General features: G+C 37.3%; 1 protein-coding gene and 1 non-coding gene across 2 annotated transcripts; both read left to right on the top strand.

Annotated features, from left to right (window-relative positions):
• Positions 1 to 6587: 6587 nt before the first annotated feature.
• LOC121227751 (small nucleolar RNA R71) lies at positions 6588 to 6694 on the top strand. The gene has a single exon (XR_005925274.1). It is a non-coding gene; the product is annotated as a small nucleolar RNA R71 (small nucleolar RNA).
• Positions 6695 to 13362: 6668 nt separating this feature from the next.
• Positions 13363 to 15272, top strand: LOC107887827 (uncharacterized). Its single transcript, XM_016812052.1, has 2 exons — positions 13363 to 13604; positions 15083 to 15272. The coding sequence occupies exons 1-2, from the start codon at positions 13363 to 13365 to the stop codon at positions 15270 to 15272; spliced, it is 432 nt and encodes a 143-aa protein (XP_016667541.1).
• The last annotated feature ends 4867 nt before the right edge of the window (positions 15273 to 20139 follow it).

Below are 20139 nucleotides of genomic sequence, written 5' to 3'. Positions count from 1 at the left end.
AGGTGTTATTTTGGTCACTTTAAAATACTATATGATTTTTGTTGTAAAGAATGGTATTTGGTATTTTGGTGTTTAAACTAATGAAATGGTATGAAAATATCTATGATATACATGGTATAATTGTTGCTAAATTTAGAATGGAATGGATGAAATTCTAATTTTATTTTTAATGGCAATATAAATGTTCATAGAGTAAATTATCAAATTAATGTTATAGGTATGATTTTAATACGATTAAACATGAAATTGCATTGGTCGAAATATTGGTTTTGGATTTGTCCTGGTTTGAAATTGCAGGGAAGGTTAGATATTTATAAAGGGGTTATATTAAGTTAAAAAAAATCCTCAAAACACCCAAACATGTCCCGATTCCCCTCTAATACGTATCTTGGGCCTTGAGGGTCCTATCAAGGGACTTTATAATTATTGTATAATATAATATGTTTGATAATTATTTGGATATTAATCGTAAATTATTTGATTGTCCGGTAATGCCTCGCAACCCTATTCCAGTGACAGTTTAGGGTTAAGGGGTGTTAAAGCAAGATGAAAAACAGATCTTACCTCACAAAGAATCAGTGGAAGTTGTGAGCTTAAGGGATGAAAAAAAATAGAAAGAGGTGAAAATAAGAACTTGCATCACTACAGAAACAAGGCAAAATCTCGTTGAGTTGCTTTAAGAATTCAAAGATATCTCCGCGTGGTCCTATCAAGACATGTCTGGCCTAAATACTGATGTAGTGGAACACAGGCTCCCCATAAAAGAAAAGTGTGAGCTAGTCCAGTGGAACGACGGAAATGTGCAAGTGTATACAATCGCAACAAGTAATAAAGTGACAAGTAAATGTCGAGTTATCGTACCCACAGGGGCTGTGAAAAGAATTATTTATGAATCTAATTTAAAACACTCTTGTGAAGAAAATTATTTTGATTTGAAGAGGTGATTAAAAACTAAAATTTTAACAAAGTAAAACAAATAAAGTAAAATAAAGTTCCTATGCACGATTTCAAAAAGATTATTTTAATCAAGATGACATAATTGTGTTAGATTAATTACAGTTCTTAACTTATAATTATTAAACTCATGTTTATATTGTTACAAATAAATTCACGGCAACTCGGTAATTTGCTAACTTATGAACATACTCACTTACCAAAATCCATTCATCTATTGACTATATCTTTATGTCAATTCAATCGATTAAACAAATTTTAACAGGCAAATGTGTTAATGCACATACATACTTATGAAGTTAAAATAATCTCTTGTACATATCTCTATGCCAACTCAAACAATTAATTCAATCTCAGGAGCTCATAAAAGATTACGTGAGGTAACAATGTATTTCTACCTTGAAATAGTTTAATCGCAATAATCTTGCAAGTTATGCAAGGCAAATGTATCGTTAGATACTGTTGCTAATTTAACCCTCAGCTACCTTAGATGATTAAACATGCACCGATTAAGTATCATTTCAATTAATTACGATTTCAATCCGTTTAAATAATTAATTCTTTACTTACCTTACAACTGTAATGCAAGAATAACTTAGTCATGGTTTTACTTAATCAAACATCTTACTGAGGCCTATAACAACATAAACACAATTTTAATAAATTAAGTAGACAAAATGTAATCAACCTAACACGAATTAAATTCAATCCATATCAATATCACAAATATTCATAGACATGTTCATCATAACAACAATGAAAATTAAAAGGATAGGGAACAAGAATCAAATCCGGTGTTTTTCCGTGGTTGACTGGTTTACTCCACTATTCCTTCTCTGCTTGTTCTTATCGAACCGAGGCTGCTACGAACACTTTAATGCTGCTCCAAATGGTGAATGAATGACTTTTTTTCAAGAGGTGAAATCGGCAAGAGAATAAAGAAAAGTGGATGAGAAATGAAGTGAGAAAATTGAGAGAGAAGAGAAGAGATGAGAAAGTTGAGGTGTATTTGAAATGAGCAGCAAGGAGGGTTTTATAGGTTGAGAGGGCTGCTAAAAATAGCCAAAATTAGTAGCCAAATATCCCCCCTTGGCCGGCCACACATGTGGCAAGTTTGAAGTTTTCAAACTTGCTATATTAAGGTAGGGGCAAATCTAGAAAGGCACAAATAGTGGAGGGGTGTGCTTGCAATATGAAAAAGTCTTAAAAGGTCATTTTGCAAGCTAATTAATCAGTCAAGCAAGCTGATTGGGTCAGCATGTGGGATGATTTTGGGCTGCCCAATACTCAGTCGGTTCGGTTTTCTTGATTCAACTCAAGTGAGCCACCTTTCATAATTAATTAATAATAATTTATTTAACCCAAATTAAATTGGATATAAATTAAAATGAATTATATTATGAATTAATACACATAATTTTGACCGTCTTAGGCTGAAAAATTAATTCGCCTTGATGCTTCAAAAATTGTTTCTCGATTTTGCGCTTCTAGTAGTGTTTACTGAGCTGTTTTTCGCCATTTATGCAAATCTGTCGAAAATTAACCAAAATTAATGAAAATTAATTATAAAATTTATTAAAATTCGTTATGTTAATAATTTAATTACAAACTAATTATTTTATAATAATAATATATTTTTCGACAAGAATTTTACCGAACTTGCATGAATTTGATTTAAAAAAGGCATGAAAAAGTGTGTATATTTTTGTGTTTCCACACCCCCAAACCAAATTCATTGCTCATCTCGAGTAATGCACAAATTTTGAAAAGAATTTCTCAAAAACACCTTTGAAACTCCTTCAGAGCAACATTCTTCCTAACAATCATGAATTTGGTCTACTTCTGTATACATATCATTCAAATTAATCTCAATCATTCTTATGATAGAAAAAATTAGACTAAATGCTTCCTAATAAAGACATGTTAATCCCTACCAATTTGATTTTATTCCCTTATTCAAGATTAAGCTGCAATCATTAAGTTCAACTTATATCTTCATATTTTGAACATATCAATTTCTCTCCACTAATGTAGGTAGCATAGAAACTTGAACCAATAGGTCTTTAATAAGGGTGTAACATGGCTAGTCTAGGGGTAGGTAAAAGATAAATTTAGGTTAAAAAACCCTAGACTTAGCTTCAATCGGACATTCAGAATATTTACCTTCAATACACCAACTTACTTTGCTTTCACATGCTCTTTTGTACATCTATTTTCTTTCAAGTACATATGCTCTCTTTTTTTACGAGCATTTTGTTGTATGTATTACAATTTTTTGGGCATTTCGATACTTCTTTTCAACTCCCCAAACTTATTTTCAAAGAATGTTCTGAATAGTATTGAGTCTAGTGTTTGGGACAATTTAAAGAAAATTAAGAGAGAAGTGATGGCTAAATATTGCGATGGTTCAAATAAAATTAGGTCATATAGTCTCAAAGTTAGGTTTCAAGGGATAAAATTTCATCAATGTTAGCTTGAAAGGCTCAAAATGTCCAAACAAAAGTTGCCTAAATCATTTTCAACATTCCATACTTCCTAGGATTTTGCCTCAAGAAACTACTAAGTTAATTCTAGAGACTTAAACTTTCATGCATGCCTAACTTTCCTAAGGAACTAAAAATTTTATGGTATGATTTGCATGCATTATTAAAAATACACTTATGTCATATTTTAGTTAACATAACAATTATTGAAATAATCGAACTTTATTCATACTAAAGTTTAGCATACTTACCAAAATTTCAAATTTTTAAACAAAATATAACCTAATCATAACTAAAAGAAAAATTTATTCTAAGTGGAAATAATTTCAATTTTTCGGTCCCTCTACTTAAGATGAACAATGTCCTCATTGTTAAAAGTGAATAGATACTATACACCAGGTAGGAATCTAGAAAAGAGGAGGTGAGCCAAATTGACTACTTAAGTACCAAGCTCTCTCTAAATCCAATCCTAGACATGTATATATCTATTGCCACACTTTATACTTTGCAACTTGTTCATTTAAATTAATGATTTCCACCTTTTGTTTTATTACGCAAAAATAAAAATTCCTAATTAAACTTAATCCTAAAATAACCTAAGAAATAAAATCAAGTCAAGATCCCCTATTTTTATTTATTTGCAAATCCTTCCGAATTTGACTCATCTTTTGCTCCATCATCTTTATTTTTGCATGAACCGCTTCGCTCCTTCTTCGATAGTGGACTCCATGGTTCAAATATGAAATCTAGAAACTCAGGCACAAAAATAAATAGGTCATTGTATATTTTCGTAAGAGCACTTCTCATTAAGTCATCTCTTATTTTTGAATATCTCCCGTAATCGTTCTAGTCAATATCAACTCGTTATTCTCGTTCTCAATGACCATAATACCTTCTTTATTTGGCACGCACTGAACCAGACTTACCCATGGACTGTCTAAGATAGGGTAAATTATACTCGCATTTAACCACTTGATGATTTCTTTTTCCACCACGTCCTTCATGATGGGGTTTAGTCTTTGTTGTCCATCAATTGTCCCTTTTTTTCCATCTTCCAAGATAATCTTGTGCATGCATACAGACGGATTAATACTGTGAGTATCGGCTATGGTCCATCCGATAGCCTTCTTGAATTGTTCCAAAACTAGGATGAGTTTCTCTTCTGATTCAATAGTTAATTCTGCTAAAACAATCACAGGTAGAGTAGAAACTTTACCTAAATAAACATATTTTAAATGTGAAGGAAGTACCTTGAGTTCTAATTTAGGTGGCTCCTTGATTGATGCTTTTGGTTGGGCATAATCCTTGTTCTCTAACTCCAAAGATTCTAAACGCGATTGTAGATTAAATCCCCTTTGGTTAGCTTCTAGCAAAGCTAAGTATTCATCTTCCTCTTCATCATTTGGAGGGTCTGTTGTTAGAATTTGTTCCAATGGGTCATCAACATAGTTGAGTTCCTTTTCCACGATAAATCCTCTAAATCAAACACTGCAGAACAATCATCAATTGTGTTAGGAAATCGCATAGACTTAAAAACATCAAATGTTACCTAATCATCCTGAACACGTATAGTGAGCTCACCCTTTTTTACATCAATAAGGGTCCTTCTGGTTGCTAGGAAAGGCCTTTCTAGGATGATTGGCACTTCTTTATCTGCTTCAAAGTCTAGAACCACAAAGTCAGAAGGAAAAATAAATTTGTCTACACGTACCAATCGTCCTCGATTTTTCCTTCTAGATGTGCTAAGGATCAATCTTTTGAAGTGTAACCATAGTAGGTCTAACTTCACCTATGCCCAACTTCCTAAATATTGACATAAGCATCAAGTTTATACTCGTACCCAAGTCACATAATGCCTTACCACAATATGTTGCTCCAATGTTGCAAGGTATGGTAAAACATCCAAGATACTTCAACTTTGGGGGTAGTTTGTTTTGAAGATACATGTTGCATTCCTTCGTCAGGGCTACCGTCTCAAATTCTTCAAGTCTTCATTTTTTTAATAGAATATCCGTCATGAATTTGATGTAGTTCGGCATTTTTTTCAAGTGCTTTAACGAACGGGATATTGATATGAAGTTTCTTAAGTACGTCTAGGAACTTATTGAATTGGATTTCCTGCTTCAGCTTTTGAAGTCTTTGAGGGTAGGGTAGTGGAGGCTTCTTTACTAAAACTGGTTGATTTGTCCTATGGGCAACTCTGCATCTAATGAAGTTGCTAGTTGATCAGAATTAGCTGGTTCTGAAGTTACCTTGCCAGATTTTGTAGATTCTGATTTTAGTGAAATTGGAATTTCAACACTCGGTTGAACTTCTTCTGAGTCTTGAGCATCAGCTAGATCCATTTCAACTTCAACAGTGTTAGGATCTAATGTCTTTCCGCTCCTCAATGTCAATGCTTTACAATGCTCCTTCCCTGGGTTCCTCAGATTCTCCGTATCACTAGGTAAAGTACCTTGTGGTAAGTTTCTGAGTTCGGTTGCAAGCTGGCCCACTTGATTCTCCAAATTCCTTAGAGTGACTTCATTCTTTTTCTATGTCTTCCTTTAATAGATTCTCTAAGCTATTGGACGGTTCAGCTTGGGTTGGTTTCTAAACTTATTGGGGAAAACTATGTGGTTGTGTCGGTCTAGGTTAGGCGTAAGTGTTACTGGTTCTTGCCCCTTGGTTACTCAAGAAAAATTGGTGGTTTCGCCATGATGGGTTATAGAAATTGGATTATAGTCCTTGCCTTCCTTGATTTTGGTTCTGGTTACCCATGTAATACATGGATCCTGGGTTTGATAGACATTCTTCGAACAAATGTCCTTCCCCACAATAGACACAGGCTACATTTTCAACTTGATTTGGTGGTTGAGCTGCAAAACTATTAAACCCATTATCGGTAAAATTTTTAAGCATTGATGATATTGATGATAATTGAGATGCGAGTGAAGTGAGAGCTTCCACTTCATGTATTCTAGCGACTCATCTTCCTAACGCTGCTCGATTGGTTGGCCATTGATAATTGTTGCTGGCAATCCTCTAAATGATTTCATAAGCCTAATTATAATACTTAGAAAGGAGAGCACTATTAGCAGAAGGTCCACTACCATCCTCGTGTGTACATTGAGACCATTATAAAACATCTCAAGTTGGATGCAATGTGGGATACCGTGATGAGGGCACTTCTGTAATAATTCTTTGTACCTTATCCATGTCTCATACAAGGACTCATCATTAATTTGTTGGAAAGCAATGATCTCATTCCTCAACTTAGCATTCTTGCTAGGCAAGAAATACTTTATAAGGAATCTTTCTTTTAACGCCCTAAAATTTTTATTTTTTTCTGTTAAAATATGACAAAATGAGTATCTACTTCAGTGGTTAAGTGTTCTAGGTGTGTGTGGGAGGTCCCAAGTTCAAGCCTTATCTTAGGTGAATTTTTGTCTTTTTCTGAATAAATCCTTAACCTTGCTCAAAGGGTTTAACTTTAATTGGTTGTAGGTATATAATAGAATGGGCCTACTAGTCTGGTGGTTAAGTGGAGTGTTAGTTGGCTGGAGGTCCTGTGTTCGAGTCCCTGAGCGAGCAAGGGAATTATTTTTGCTTGAGGCGTGTGGCATGTGGTAGAGTTCAAGTTAAATTGAAATTCTGAGTAGCGGTTGCTAATGGGTGGTTAATTGAGGAAATTTAGGGATATAGGAGCATAATCTTAACTTTGGTGGTTATCTTTCTTTCTTCTCCTAAATTCCCAAAAGCTTTTGACGTAGAAAAATTTTCTTCTCTTTTTCTCTTTGGTTTTTCTTTTCTTTTTCGGTAAACTTTCTTTAAATGCTTTAATTTGGATCGTGAATCTTGCGTTAAATCATTGTTCTGCAGTTTCCTATTCTTTAATCGGTTGGTAAGCGGAGTTAAATTTCCTTTAACTATGATTTGGGTTTGATAGTGTTAGTTCATGAGAGCAAAATGTAAAAATCTATTTTTTATTCTCAAATCCTTTTGTGGGATTAAAATTTTTCTCTACTCAGCAGCAAATCGTGAAGGAGGGGATCTACTTCTCGTGGAATCTTAGTAGGAGAATCTTAGTAGGAGGCATTCAAGAATTCAGGTAAGCCTTGAGTATTCGAATTGTGATTTGATTTGTTCGAGTGAGTTAGATTAATTTATTATTTTAGGTGATTAATTTATTTTTTTAGGTGATTAATTTGGGATAATTGGTGAATTGAAGGTTCTGGTGATCTCAAGTAGGTTGTTGCGTCAAAATTGAAATAGTTGTGTACTCGAATAGCAAGAAAACGCATTTTCGACAAAAGTTGAAAACTTTTCTGTCGACGCCGCATGGCCATGTGGTAGTTCGTATGCCATAACACGGGCGTGTGATTGACGAAGCCAGGTCGTGCGTGAAAGACACGGTCGTGTGATGGCCAGGTAGGCGTGTGCGACACACGGGCTAGATTATTTTGGATCGTGGAGGCCACACGGGTGTGTGGCCACAAACGGGTAGTCTATACGGGTGTATGGGATTCTGGGCCAGGCTGTTTGATCCACACAGCCAACGTCAAGTTGGACCATATGGGCCACACGGGTAGGCCACATGAGTGTGTGAGCCCATTTAACTGAAATGTGTTATAGGGTTGCACGGGTCACCCAAGTTGACTGTGAACCTTCTATAGGGTCGAAAAGCACTATTTAGACCCTTAAATGTGTGAACTGTATGTATGAGATATGTACTGAGCATGATGATTATATGAATGAATACTGAACTATATGTATAACTGATATTCATGTATTAGAATGTCATATACTGTATGTTACATTGCATTTGGTTGGGTTGTTGATATTGGAGGAAGTGTACTGAAAGGCTCTTAAGCCCTTGATCTGGCAGCTCAGCTGCAAATTACTGATTATGTGCCGTATTCGGTACTACTTGGAGTGTAGGGATGGGTGGGTGTTTTAAACCCCACATGGAGTGTAGGGATGGACGGAGATGGTGTGTAGAGGCTAGTGGGTAGGACTCTGTTCACTTATTACTTTTTGCATTACTGTTACTGTGATGGGCTAAAGCCCTACTGCATGTTTGACATTGAACTGAAATGGGCTAATGCCCAAACTACTACTGAAACTAAAATGGGTTTAGGCCCAGACTGCATTTGACTGTTTGTTATAATTGACTGTATGCATGTTTTTTATGGGGATTACACACTGAGTTTACATAACTCACCCATTCCTGTTAATCAGTATAGGTAATCCCCAGACTTGACGGTTCGGTGCAGCGGAGGACTCGACAGTAGCCACACGTATTTTAAATTGATTATTTTCGTTTATGGATTTATTTGTTAATGGGGTATTTTTAAGTAGTTTCTGGAAATTTTAACTGCTTTTAGAAACATACAACTACAACTTTAACAAAATATGAAATTTTCAAAAACTAAAGTTTTCCATAAAATGAATGATTTTACTTAAAAATGAGTGATTTCCAAAGCTTCCGCTAAAAAGATACGTTTGAGACAAATCAACGGACATGCGTTATTCTAAGTTAATTAAATGTTAATAAAACAGAAATGGTTTTATCGTAAACTTAGTTTTCAATCACCTTATCAAGTGACATCGCCAGATTCGACCATAACGTCTAGGCTGGATTTGGGGTGTTACATTTAGTGGCATCAGAGCCAGGTTACAAAACTCTGCTATTGATTTTGGATTTTAAAACTTGGTTTTGAAGAACTGATTTTCAAATGATTTGAAATGATTTGACTGAGAATGTGGTGCATCAAGTCTCCGGCGCCGATCCTGTAAGTATTCTGATAAGTTGTTAAGTTATTCTGTTTTGCAAACACTCTAGTTAGTGTTTACTGAAACTGTAGTAAAACTAAGACTGTAGCAAAACTGATAGAGACTGCGATTTACGAAAATCACTCTGAATTACAGAAACTGTTTACATAAAATATCTACTAATAAGTACAGAAACCGTAACTGATTCATAAATTTCATAATACAGATAAATCTGACTAGACACGAACGCACGAGGTATCCGCGGATAAGGTACTAGAGGCTGAGGTAGAGGTCGTAGATGGGCTCGAGCTGAGTCCTCTTCATTGGGCAGTATGCCAAATCTGGATATGAGTGCGACGTCAATGTCGCCTACTACTGAGACTGGGTCTCAAGATCACATGACTGGGGACGACGCATTTTCCTAGGCTATGCTAAGAATATTAGAGAGGGTAATTGGGCCTAATACCAGATTTGGGGCCGTGGGACGGTTACGGAACGACTCTGGTCCAATGGAGCTAAACTTTTTAGGGGTGTCATTGGAGTTACCCCTAATGTGGCTGAGTACTGGATTGAGGCCACAGAGCGTATTATGGATGACCTGAATTGCGCTTCTGAGCAAAAATTGAAGGGTGTAGTCTCTCTGTTAGGAGATGAGGCTTATCAACGGTGGCTGACTGTTAAGGAGGGCACTCAGCCCGAACGTCTGACTTGAGAGTTCTTTAATACCACCTTCTAGGGAAAATATGTGGGAACTAGTTATGCGGATGCTCATAGGAGGGAGTGTCTGAATCTTACTCAGGGGGATCGATCAGTGGCCGAGTATGAGGCTAAGTTCCTAAGATTAAGCCACTATGCGTGAGGTGTGGTGGCATCGGAGTATGAGAGTGTGTCCATTTTGAGGATGGTCTTAGGGATAATTTGAGGGTACTGATAGTTCCGTAGATGGAGCAATAGTTCTCTGTCCTGGTAGAGAATGCAAAGATTACCGAGGAAGTTAAGCTCACTAAGCTCCAAAACAGGGAGTGTGAGAGAGGTAAGAACAAGAGGGATTCGGAGCCCTCGAGTTCGATGCAGAGGCCTAAGAAAAAGGCCAGAGCTGATTGGCCAGTTAGAGCTAGGCCCCCTATTGCTCCTACTGGATTGCAGCTATGTGGAGATTGGGGTAGGCACCATCAGGGCGAGTATTGGAGGAGGATTGGGGTGTGTTTGAGGTGTGGGTCACTAGAGCACCGTATTCAGGAGTGTCCACCGAGGACTGATTAGATACAAGCTCTGGGTACTGGCACTACACAGCCACAGAAGGTAGTTTAGCAGCCACCTAGGGGCTGTGGTCAGGCTAGAGGTAGTAACGGTATGGGTCGTGGTCAGAGAGCATCGGGCAGAGGTATTGGACAAACTGAGGCAAGACATCCTGTTCTTGTTTACACTGCACGTTGTTGAGAGGACAGAGATGTTTCGGACATCATCACGGGAACGTTTCTTTTTTATGATATGCCTTACATTACATTGATAGATATAGGATCTATACATTCCTATATTGCCTGTTCTGTTTCCAAAAATTTGGGGATTCTGGTTGAGAGTACTTCTAGTGATGTGACTGTGCTGAGGCCGCTGGGGCAAACTGTATAGGAATGTTCCTTTAGAGGTTCAAGGAATTGTATTAATGGGTTGACTTGATGGAGCTCCCATTTGGAGAGTTCGATATGATATTGGGGATGGAATGGTTGCTCAAGCATTATGTAATCTTGGATTGTGCGACTAAGAGGGTCGTCCTGAGAACTGAGGAGAATGATGAGGTAGTCGTGATTGGAGAACACCAGAACAACCTATCTAATGTAATCTCTGCAGTGGTAGTTGAGAAACTAGTTCGCAAGGGATGTAAAGTGTACTTGGCCTACGCAAGTATTTCCACTTCTAGGGACTCTATTGTAAAGGATATCCGTACTGAAAGGGATTTTTCGGACGTTTTCCTTGATGAAATATCGGATTTACCTCCGAATCATGAAGTGAAGTTTGAGATTTTGCTTCATTCGAGTACAGCTCCAGTGCCTATTGCTCCCTATCGAATGGCACTGAAAGAGCTTACAGAGCTTAAGGCTCAGATTCAAGAGTTGTTGGATCGTGGGTTCATCTGCCTTAGTATGTCTCTGTGGGGAGCATCGGTTCTGTTTGTTAAGAAAAAAGATGGATCCATGAGGATGTGTATTGACTACCAGGAACTGAATAAGCTGACCATCAAGAACAAGTATCCATTACCGAGGATCGATGACCTGTTTAACCAGTTTTGAGGAGTTTTGATATTCCCTATGATTGATCTCCGGTCTGGGCAACATCAGTTGAGGGTTAAAGAGGCTGACGTACATATGACAGCGTTTAGGACTCGTTATGGTCACTACGAGTTCCTAGTGATGCCATTTGGACTGACTAATGCACCAACAGCTTTCATAGATCTGATGAACTGAGTGTTCCAGCCCTACCTGGATCTGTTTGTAGTGGTGTTCATCAATGACATAGTGGTTTATTCAAGGACTGAGGATGAGCATGGCAAGCACATTAAAGTGGTTCTTTAGACTTTGAGAGAAAATCAGCTCTATGCTAAGTTTAGCAAGTGTGAGTTCTGGTTACGTGAAGTAACATTTCTGGGTCATGTGGTGTCTGGTGAGGCGATTCAAGTTGATCTTCGAAAGATTGATGCTATATTGGATTAGAAGCAACCTATGAATGCATTTGAGATCCGCAGCTTTTTAGGGCTAGCAGGTTATTATCAACGGTTTGTGGAATAATTTTCATTGATTGCAGCACCCTTAACTAAGCTGCTACGTAAGGCTGTACCATTTGCCTGGTCTAATACGCAGCAAGAGAGTTTCGAGAAGCTTAAGACAGTACTAACTTAGGCTCCTATTCTGGTACAGTTTGAACCTGGAAAGGAGTTCACGATTTATAGTGATGCATCACATGTCGGTTTGGGATGTGTGTTGATGCAGGACAGTAAAGTGGTAGCATATGCATCTCTTCAGCTTAAGACGCATGAGGAGAACTACAGACACACGATTTGGAATTGACTGCCGTAGTTTTTGATCTGAAAATCTAGAGGCACTATCTGTATGGTGAGAAGTGTATCATTTACACTGATCATAAGAGCCTCAAGTACCTCCTTACTCAGAAGGAGCTGAATCTTTGGCAGCGTAGATGGGTTGAGTTGCTTAAGGATTACGACTGTACCAATGAGTATCATCCGGGCAAGGCTAATGTGGTGGCTGATGCATTGATCCGTAGAGCTATGACTAATCTGAGAGCGATGTTCGCTCGACTTAGCCTGTTCGACGATAGAAGTTTGTTGGCTGAGCTACAAGTCAAACCGACTTGGATCGAGTAGATTAGGGTTAAATAACTAGAGGATGAGTCTTTGGGTCTTCAGTTTCGACAAATTGAGAGTGGTAGCATTACGGATTTTGGGTTGAACTCTGAGGATGTATTGTGTTTCCGAGGCCGGATATATGTGCCGAATGATATTGATTTGAGACAGTCTATACTTAGAGAAGCGCTTAGTAGCCCTTACGTTATGCACCCTGGTAGGAATAAGATGTACCAAGATCTTTGAGTGCTGTATTGGTGGCCAGGATTGAAGCGAGAGGTTACTAATTTTGTGGCACGATGTCTGACATGCCAGGAGGTTAAGGCTGAGCATCAGTTGCCTTCGGGTTTGCTGCAGCCGGTTAAGATTCTGCTATAGAAGTGGGACAGAGTAATGATAGACTTTGTTAATGGGTTGCCCTTGACACCCACTAAGAAGGATTTTGTCTGCATCATCGTGGACCGACTGACCAAATCTACACACTTCGTTCCAGTTAGGACCGACTGTTCTTTTCAGAAGTTGGCGAAGCTCTACATCTCTGAGATAGTGAGACTGCGTGGGGTACCGGTTTCCATCATTTCTTATAGGGATCCTCGCTTCACGTCTCAGTTCTAAGAAAAGTTTCATGAGGCTCTAGCTTTGAGATTGGACTTTAGTATTGCGTTCCATCCTCAGACCGATGGTCAATCTGAGAAGGTGATTCAGATACTAGAGGATATGTTGAGGAGTTGTGTTATTGATTTTCAGGGCAGTTGGGAGGATTATTTGTTGTTATCTGAGTTCGCCTACAATAATAGCTTCCAATCAAGTATTCAAATGGCACCTTACAAGGCTCTGTATGGTCACAAGTGTCGTACTTCTTTGTGTTGGACTGAGTTAGGCGAATGTCGAGTTTTGGGTCCTGAAATGGTTTCCGAGACTGAGGATAAGGTTCGACTAATTAGAGATTGTCTGAAGGTAGATTCTGATGGACAAAATTCGTATGCTGAGCTAAAAAGGAGTGAGATTGAGTATTCTGTGAGGGCTTCGTTTTTCATAAGGTCTCGCCATGGAAGAAGGTTCTGAGGTTCGATCATAAGGGCAAGTTGAGCCCTAGGTTTATTGGGACTTACCGAGTTCTAAAGCGAGTTGGACCAGTCGTTATTGATCGTGATATTCGTGTGATAAGTTTTATAAATTTATAATGAATCGTTCTTGAAACTAACTATTATCACGATCAAGGTAAGTGTACCTATCGAATAGTAGTATAGTTTTAACAAGACTGGATTGTCGAACTCAAAGGAACTAAAAGCACTAGTAATGACTATCTTCTTATTATCTAGCCTAAGAATAATGCGGTTTGTTTTAACTAACTAATTAACTAAACTAAGAAATCACAGAAAATATAATTGGGGAATGACTTTTGGAAAACTCGATTGATTGAGACAATACCTAAGGAAAAATCTACCTAGACTTCACTTGTTATTTGACTCTGAATCGATGATTTATTCATTTGACTTGATCCGTAGAAATCCCTAAGTTATATTATTATCCCTCTCGAGACTAACAATGTCTAACCCTAGGTTGAATAATTGAAATCTCTTTCTAATAACTCCCTAGGATTGCATTAACTAGATCTATGGATCCCCTTATTAGGTTTCACCCTAATCTGGAAAAATCTTCTCACCCTATCTCTAGAGTGCAACCAACTCCGCTTAATTATGACAAATGTACTCTTAGACAGGGTCTATTCCTCCTCTGAATAAGAGCTTAACTTGAATCAATATCCTGGAATATCAAAACAAGAATTAAGAACACATAATTAAGAACAAGTCAAATATTTATCATACAATTCAGAAAATAATAACAAGATTCGTCTTAGGTTTCATTCCTCTTAGGTATTTAGGGGATTTAGTTCATAACTACAAAGGAAAACATCTCAGAAGAATAATGAATACAAAACATAAAGAAAACCCAAAACTCCTGAAGGGAAATTGAGCGGAGATCTTCAGTCTTGATGATGAATCTGGCTTCTAAGATGGATCAATCGACTTTCTTGAGCAGTTCCCTGCCTCCTTCTCCATGTGTCTCTTTTTTCCTCCTCCTCTAGGGTGTATTTATAGGTTTTGGAATGCCTAAGAACCCTCAAAATTGGCCTTTTTCGAATTGGACTATACTTGGGCTCGGCAGAGACATGCCCGTGTGCGATTACTTCAGGCCGTGCTCTAGCCTGTTAGAATGGCATTGGCGTGTGTTATACCCATGTGAGTCGTGCTTCGATTCTGCCAAATTGACTCGGTCATGTGGTCTGCCCGTGTGAGGAAGTCCAGGCTGTGTTAATTTTGTAAGTTGGCCCATTTTCTCTGTTTTTAGCCCGTTTCTCGTTCCTTTTGTTCTCCTATGCTCGCCTAAGTATAAAACATGAAATTAAGGCATTAGGAGCATCGAATTCACCAATTCTAAGGAGAAATCATCCATAAAATGTGTTAAGCATGGGGTAAAAATATGTATAAATTACGATTTATCACCTATCAATTGCAGTTACCTCCTGAGCTAGACCTATTCATGACGTGTTTCACGTCTCGATGTTGAGGCATTACCGTTCTGGTCCTACTTATATTGTCCCTGATGAGGAGATTGATGTTAGGCCAGCTCTAACTTTCAAGGAGGAGCCGATTCAGTTTCTGGATCGCGATGTAAAGGTTATTTGGAAGAAGTCTATCCTATTAGTGAATGTGCTGTGGTAGAATCATAGCACCGAGGAGGCCACGTGGGAGCCTGGGATGCAATACGTCACCAGTATCCTCATCTGTTCTGATCAGGTAAATTTTTAGGCCGAAATTTTCTTTTAAAAGGGTAGAATTGTAATGCCCCAAAATTCTTATTTTTGTTTCTATTAAAATGTGACAAAATGGGTATCTTTTTTAGTGGTTAAGTGTTCTAGATATGTGTGGGAGGTCCCAAGTTCAAGCCTTATCTTAGGTGAATTTTTGTCTTTTTCTGAATAAAGCCTTAACCTTGCTCAAAGGGTTTAAATTTAATTGGTTGTAGGTATATAACAGAATGGGCTTGCTGATCTGGTGGTTAAGTGGAATGTTAGTGGGCTGGAGGTCCTGTGTTTGAGTCCCTGAGCGAGCAAGGGAATTATTTTCTCTTGAGGCGTGTGGCATGTGGTAAAGTTCAAGTTAAATTGAAATTCTGAGTAGCGGATGCTAATGGGTGGTTAATTGAGGAAATTTAGGGATATGGGAGCATAATCTTAATTTTGGTGGTTATCTTTCTCTCTTCTCCAAAATTCCCAAAAGCTTTTGATATAGAAAAATCTTCTTCTCTTCGGTTTTTCTTTTCTTTTTCGTTAAACTTTCTTTTAATGTTTTAATTCAAATTGTGAATCCTGCAATAAATCGTTATTCTAAGGTTTCTTGTTCTTTAATCAGTTGGTAAGCGGAGTTATATTTCCTTTAACTATGATTTGGGTTTGATAGTGTTAGTTCGTGAGAGTAAAATGTTAAAATCTATGTTTTATTCTCAAATCTTTTCGTGGGATTAAAATTTTGTTCTGCTCAACAGCAAATCATGAAGGAGTGGATCTACCTCTCGTGGAGTCTTAGTAGGAGGCGTTCAAGAATTCGGGTAAGCCTTGAGTATTTGAATTGTAACTTGATTTGTTCGAGGGAGTTCGAATTAATTTATCGTTTTAGGCAATTAATTTGGGATAATTGGTGAATTGTAGGCTCTGGTGATATCGAGTGGGTTGTTGTGTCAAAAATCGAAACATGTGGGTACCTGAATCGCAAGAAAATGCATTTTCGGTAAAAGCTGAAAACTTTTCTATCGATGCCACACGGCCGTGTTATAGGTTTTGTGCCATAACACGGGCATTTGATTGACGAGGCCAGGCCATGAGAGCAAGACACGGCCGTGTGATGGCCAAGTAGGCCTTGTGCGACACACGAGCTAGACTGATTTGGGCCGTAGGGGCCACACGGGAGTATGGGCCCACACGGGTAGTCCACACAGGCGTGTGGGATTCTGGGCTGGGTCGTATGATCTATACGGCCAAGGCCAAGTTGGGTCGTATGGGTCAAACGAGCATGTGGGCCCACACGGGCAGGCCACATGGGTGTGTGAGGCCATTTAACTAAAATGTGTTCTAGGGTTGCAGGGTCGCCCAAGTCAACTGTGAACCTTTTGTAGGGTCAGTAAGCACTATTTACACCCTTAAATGCTTGAACTGTATGTATGATGTATGTACTGTGCATGATGATTATATGAATGAATACTGAACCGTATGTATAACTGATATTCATGTATTAGCATGTCATATATTGTATGTTGCATTGCATTGGGTTTGGTTGTTGCTATTGGAGGAAGTGTACTGAAAGGCTCTTAAGCCTATGATCTGGCAGCTCAGCTGCAAATTACTGATTATGTACCACATTTGGTACTACTTGGAGTGTAGGGATGGGTGGGTTTTTTAAACCCCACATATAGTGTAGGGATGGACGGATATAGTGTGTAGAGGTTGGTGGGTAGGACTTTGTTCACTGATTACTGTTTGCATTACAGTTACTGTGATGGGCTAAAGCCCTAATCTATATTTGACACTGACCTGAAATGGGTTTAGGCCCAGACTGCATTTGATTGTTTGTTATGATTGACTGTATGCATGTTTTCTGTGGGGATTACACATTGAGTTTACGTAAACTCACCCCTTCCTGTTAATCTATACAGGTAATCCCTACACTTGACGGTTCGGTGCAGCGGAGGACTCAATGGTGGCCACACGTATTTTAAATTGCTTACTTTCGTTTATGGTTTTATTTTTTATTGGGGTATTTTTATGTAGTTGGACTTTATGGATTGTTTTGCTTCAACTTTGGAAATTTTAACAAAATACGAATTTTCCAAAAACTAAGGTTTTCCATAAAATGAATGATTTTATTTAAAAATGAGTGGCTTCCAAAGCTTTTGCTAAAAAGATACGTTTGAGACAAATCAATGGACATGCGTTATTCTAAGTTAATGAAATGTTAATAAAATGGAAATGGTTTTATCATCAACTTTGTTTTCAATCACCCTATCAAGTGACACCGCCAGATTCGACAATAATGTTTTGGCCAGGTTTAGGGTGTAACATATATGCTAACTCTTGCCATGTGGAAATTGAATTTGGTGGCAATCAATTCAACTAGGCTCGAGCTATGTCCCTTAGCGAATATGGGAATAGCTTATCGTAATGCATCTTCGGGTACTCTAGCTAACTTGAAAGAATCGCTCACCTCCATAAACTGACTTAAGTGAAGATGAGGATCTTCAGTAGGCATTCCACGGAATTGGCCCACTGTCTAAAGCATTTGGAACATGACTGGCTTCAGCTCGAATTGCTATGCCTCAATTTTTGGTCTCTTAATACCCGGATTAAGATCATGAAAACTAGTACGACATACTTTCTTAAAGCTCTGACTTGCTTATTTCGAGTCTGCTCCGTTTCCTTGATTCAAATTTTTGAGGTTCATCTCTTTAGTCCTTCTCTAACTTGCTTGTCTTCTTCGCTGTCAAAAAGTCGTTCAATCTCAGGGTCTAAAGGGAGTAAATCGATAATTCGGTCAATACTCATAAACACCTAAAATAATCAAAGAAAAATTAATTAAGTTCAAATTGAACAGAAAAATAAACCAAAATGCAAAACTAACAAATTCACAAATAATGACTTTTTTAAAACAGTCCCCAGCAATGACGCCAAAAACTTGGAACGACGGAAATGTGCAAGTGTACACAATCGCAACAAGTAATAAAATGACAAGTAAATGTTGAGTTATCGTACCCACAGGGACTATGAAAAGAATAATTTCTGGTGAAGAAAAATATTTTGATTTGAAGAGGTGATTAAAAACTAAAATTTTAACAAAGTAAAATAAATAAAGTAAAATAAAGTTCCTATGCACGATTTCAAAAAGATTATTTTAATCAAGATGACATAACTGTGTTAGATTAATTACATTTTTTAACTTAGAATTATTAAACTCATATTTATGTTGTTACGAATAAATTCAAGGCAACTCAGTAATTTGCTAACTTATGAACATACTAACCTACCAAAATCCATTCATTTCTTGACTATATCTCTATGTCAATTCAACTGATTAAACAAATTTTAATAGGCAAATGTGTTAATGCACATAAATACTTATGAAGTTAAAATAATCTCTTGTACATATCTCTATGCCAATTCAAACAATTAATTCAATCTTATAAGCACATAACAGATTACGTGAGGTAACAATGTATTTCTACCTTGAAACAATTTAATCACAATAATCTTGCAAGTTATGCAAGGCAAATGTATCATTAGATACCATTGCTAATTTAATCCTCAGCTACCTTAGATGATTAAACATGCATTGATTAAGTATCGTGTTAATTAATTACAATTTCAATCCGTTTAAATAATTAATTCATTAGTTACCTTACAATTGTAATGCAAGAATAATTTAGTCATGGTTTTACTTAATCAAACATCTTACCGAGGCCTATAACAAACAAACACAATTTTAATAAATTAAGTAGATGAAATGCAATCAACCTAACATGAATTAAATTCAAGCCATATCAATTAAATTAAACATTTCAACATCACAAATATTCGTAGACATGCTCATCATAACAACAACAAAAATTAAAAGGATAGGGAACAAGAATCAAATCCGGTGTTTCTTCATGGCTTGACTGGTTTACTCCACTCTTCCTTCTTTGCTTGCTCTTGTCAAACCAAGGCTGCTACGAACACTTTAATGAGCTCCAAGTGGTGGATGAATGACTCTTTTTTGAGAGGTGAAATTGGTAAGAGAATAAAGAAAAATGGATGGGAAATGAAGAGGGAAAATTGAGAGAGAAGAGAAGAGATGAAAAAGTTGAGGTGTGTTTGAAATGAGCAGCCAGAGGGGGTTTAATAGGTTGAGAGGAGTGCTAAAAATAGCCAAAATCAACAGCCAAAGAGCCCTCCCTTGTCTGGCCACACATGTGGCAAGTTTGAAGTTTTCAAACTTGCTATATTAAGGTAGGGGCAAATCTAAAAAGGCATAAACAATGGGGGGGTTATTTGCAATTTGAAAAAGTCTTCAAGGGTCATTTTGAAAGCTAATTAATCAGCTAATCAAGCTGATTGGGTCAGCATGTGGGACGGTTTTGGGCTGCCCGATACTCGGTCGGTTTGGTTTTCTCGGTTCAGCTCAACCGGGCCACTTTTCATAATTAATTAATAATAATTTATTTAACCCATATTAAATTAGATATAAATTAAAATTAATTTTATTATGAATTAATACACATAATTTGGACCGTCTTAGGCTTAAAAATTAATTCGCCTTGATGCTTCAAAAATTATTTCTCGGTTTTGCGCTTCTAGCAGTGTTTGCCGAGCCATTTTCACCTTTTGTGAAAATCTATAAAAAATAACCAAAATTATTCAAAATTAATTAAAGTTCATTATTTTAATAATTTAAGTACAAACTAATTATTTTATAATAATTATATATTTTTCAACAAGAATTTTACTGAACTTGCATGAATTTGAATTAAAAAGGGCACGAAAAAGTTTGTATATTTTTGTGT

The sequence above is a fragment of the Gossypium hirsutum genome, chromosome A03 (assembly GCF_007990345.1).
Source record: "Gossypium hirsutum isolate 1008001.06 chromosome A03, Gossypium_hirsutum_v2.1, whole genome shotgun sequence".
Taxonomy (NCBI): Eukaryota; Viridiplantae; Streptophyta; class Magnoliopsida; order Malvales; family Malvaceae; genus Gossypium; species Gossypium hirsutum.
This window is presented reverse-complemented; position numbering and strand designations above follow the sequence as displayed.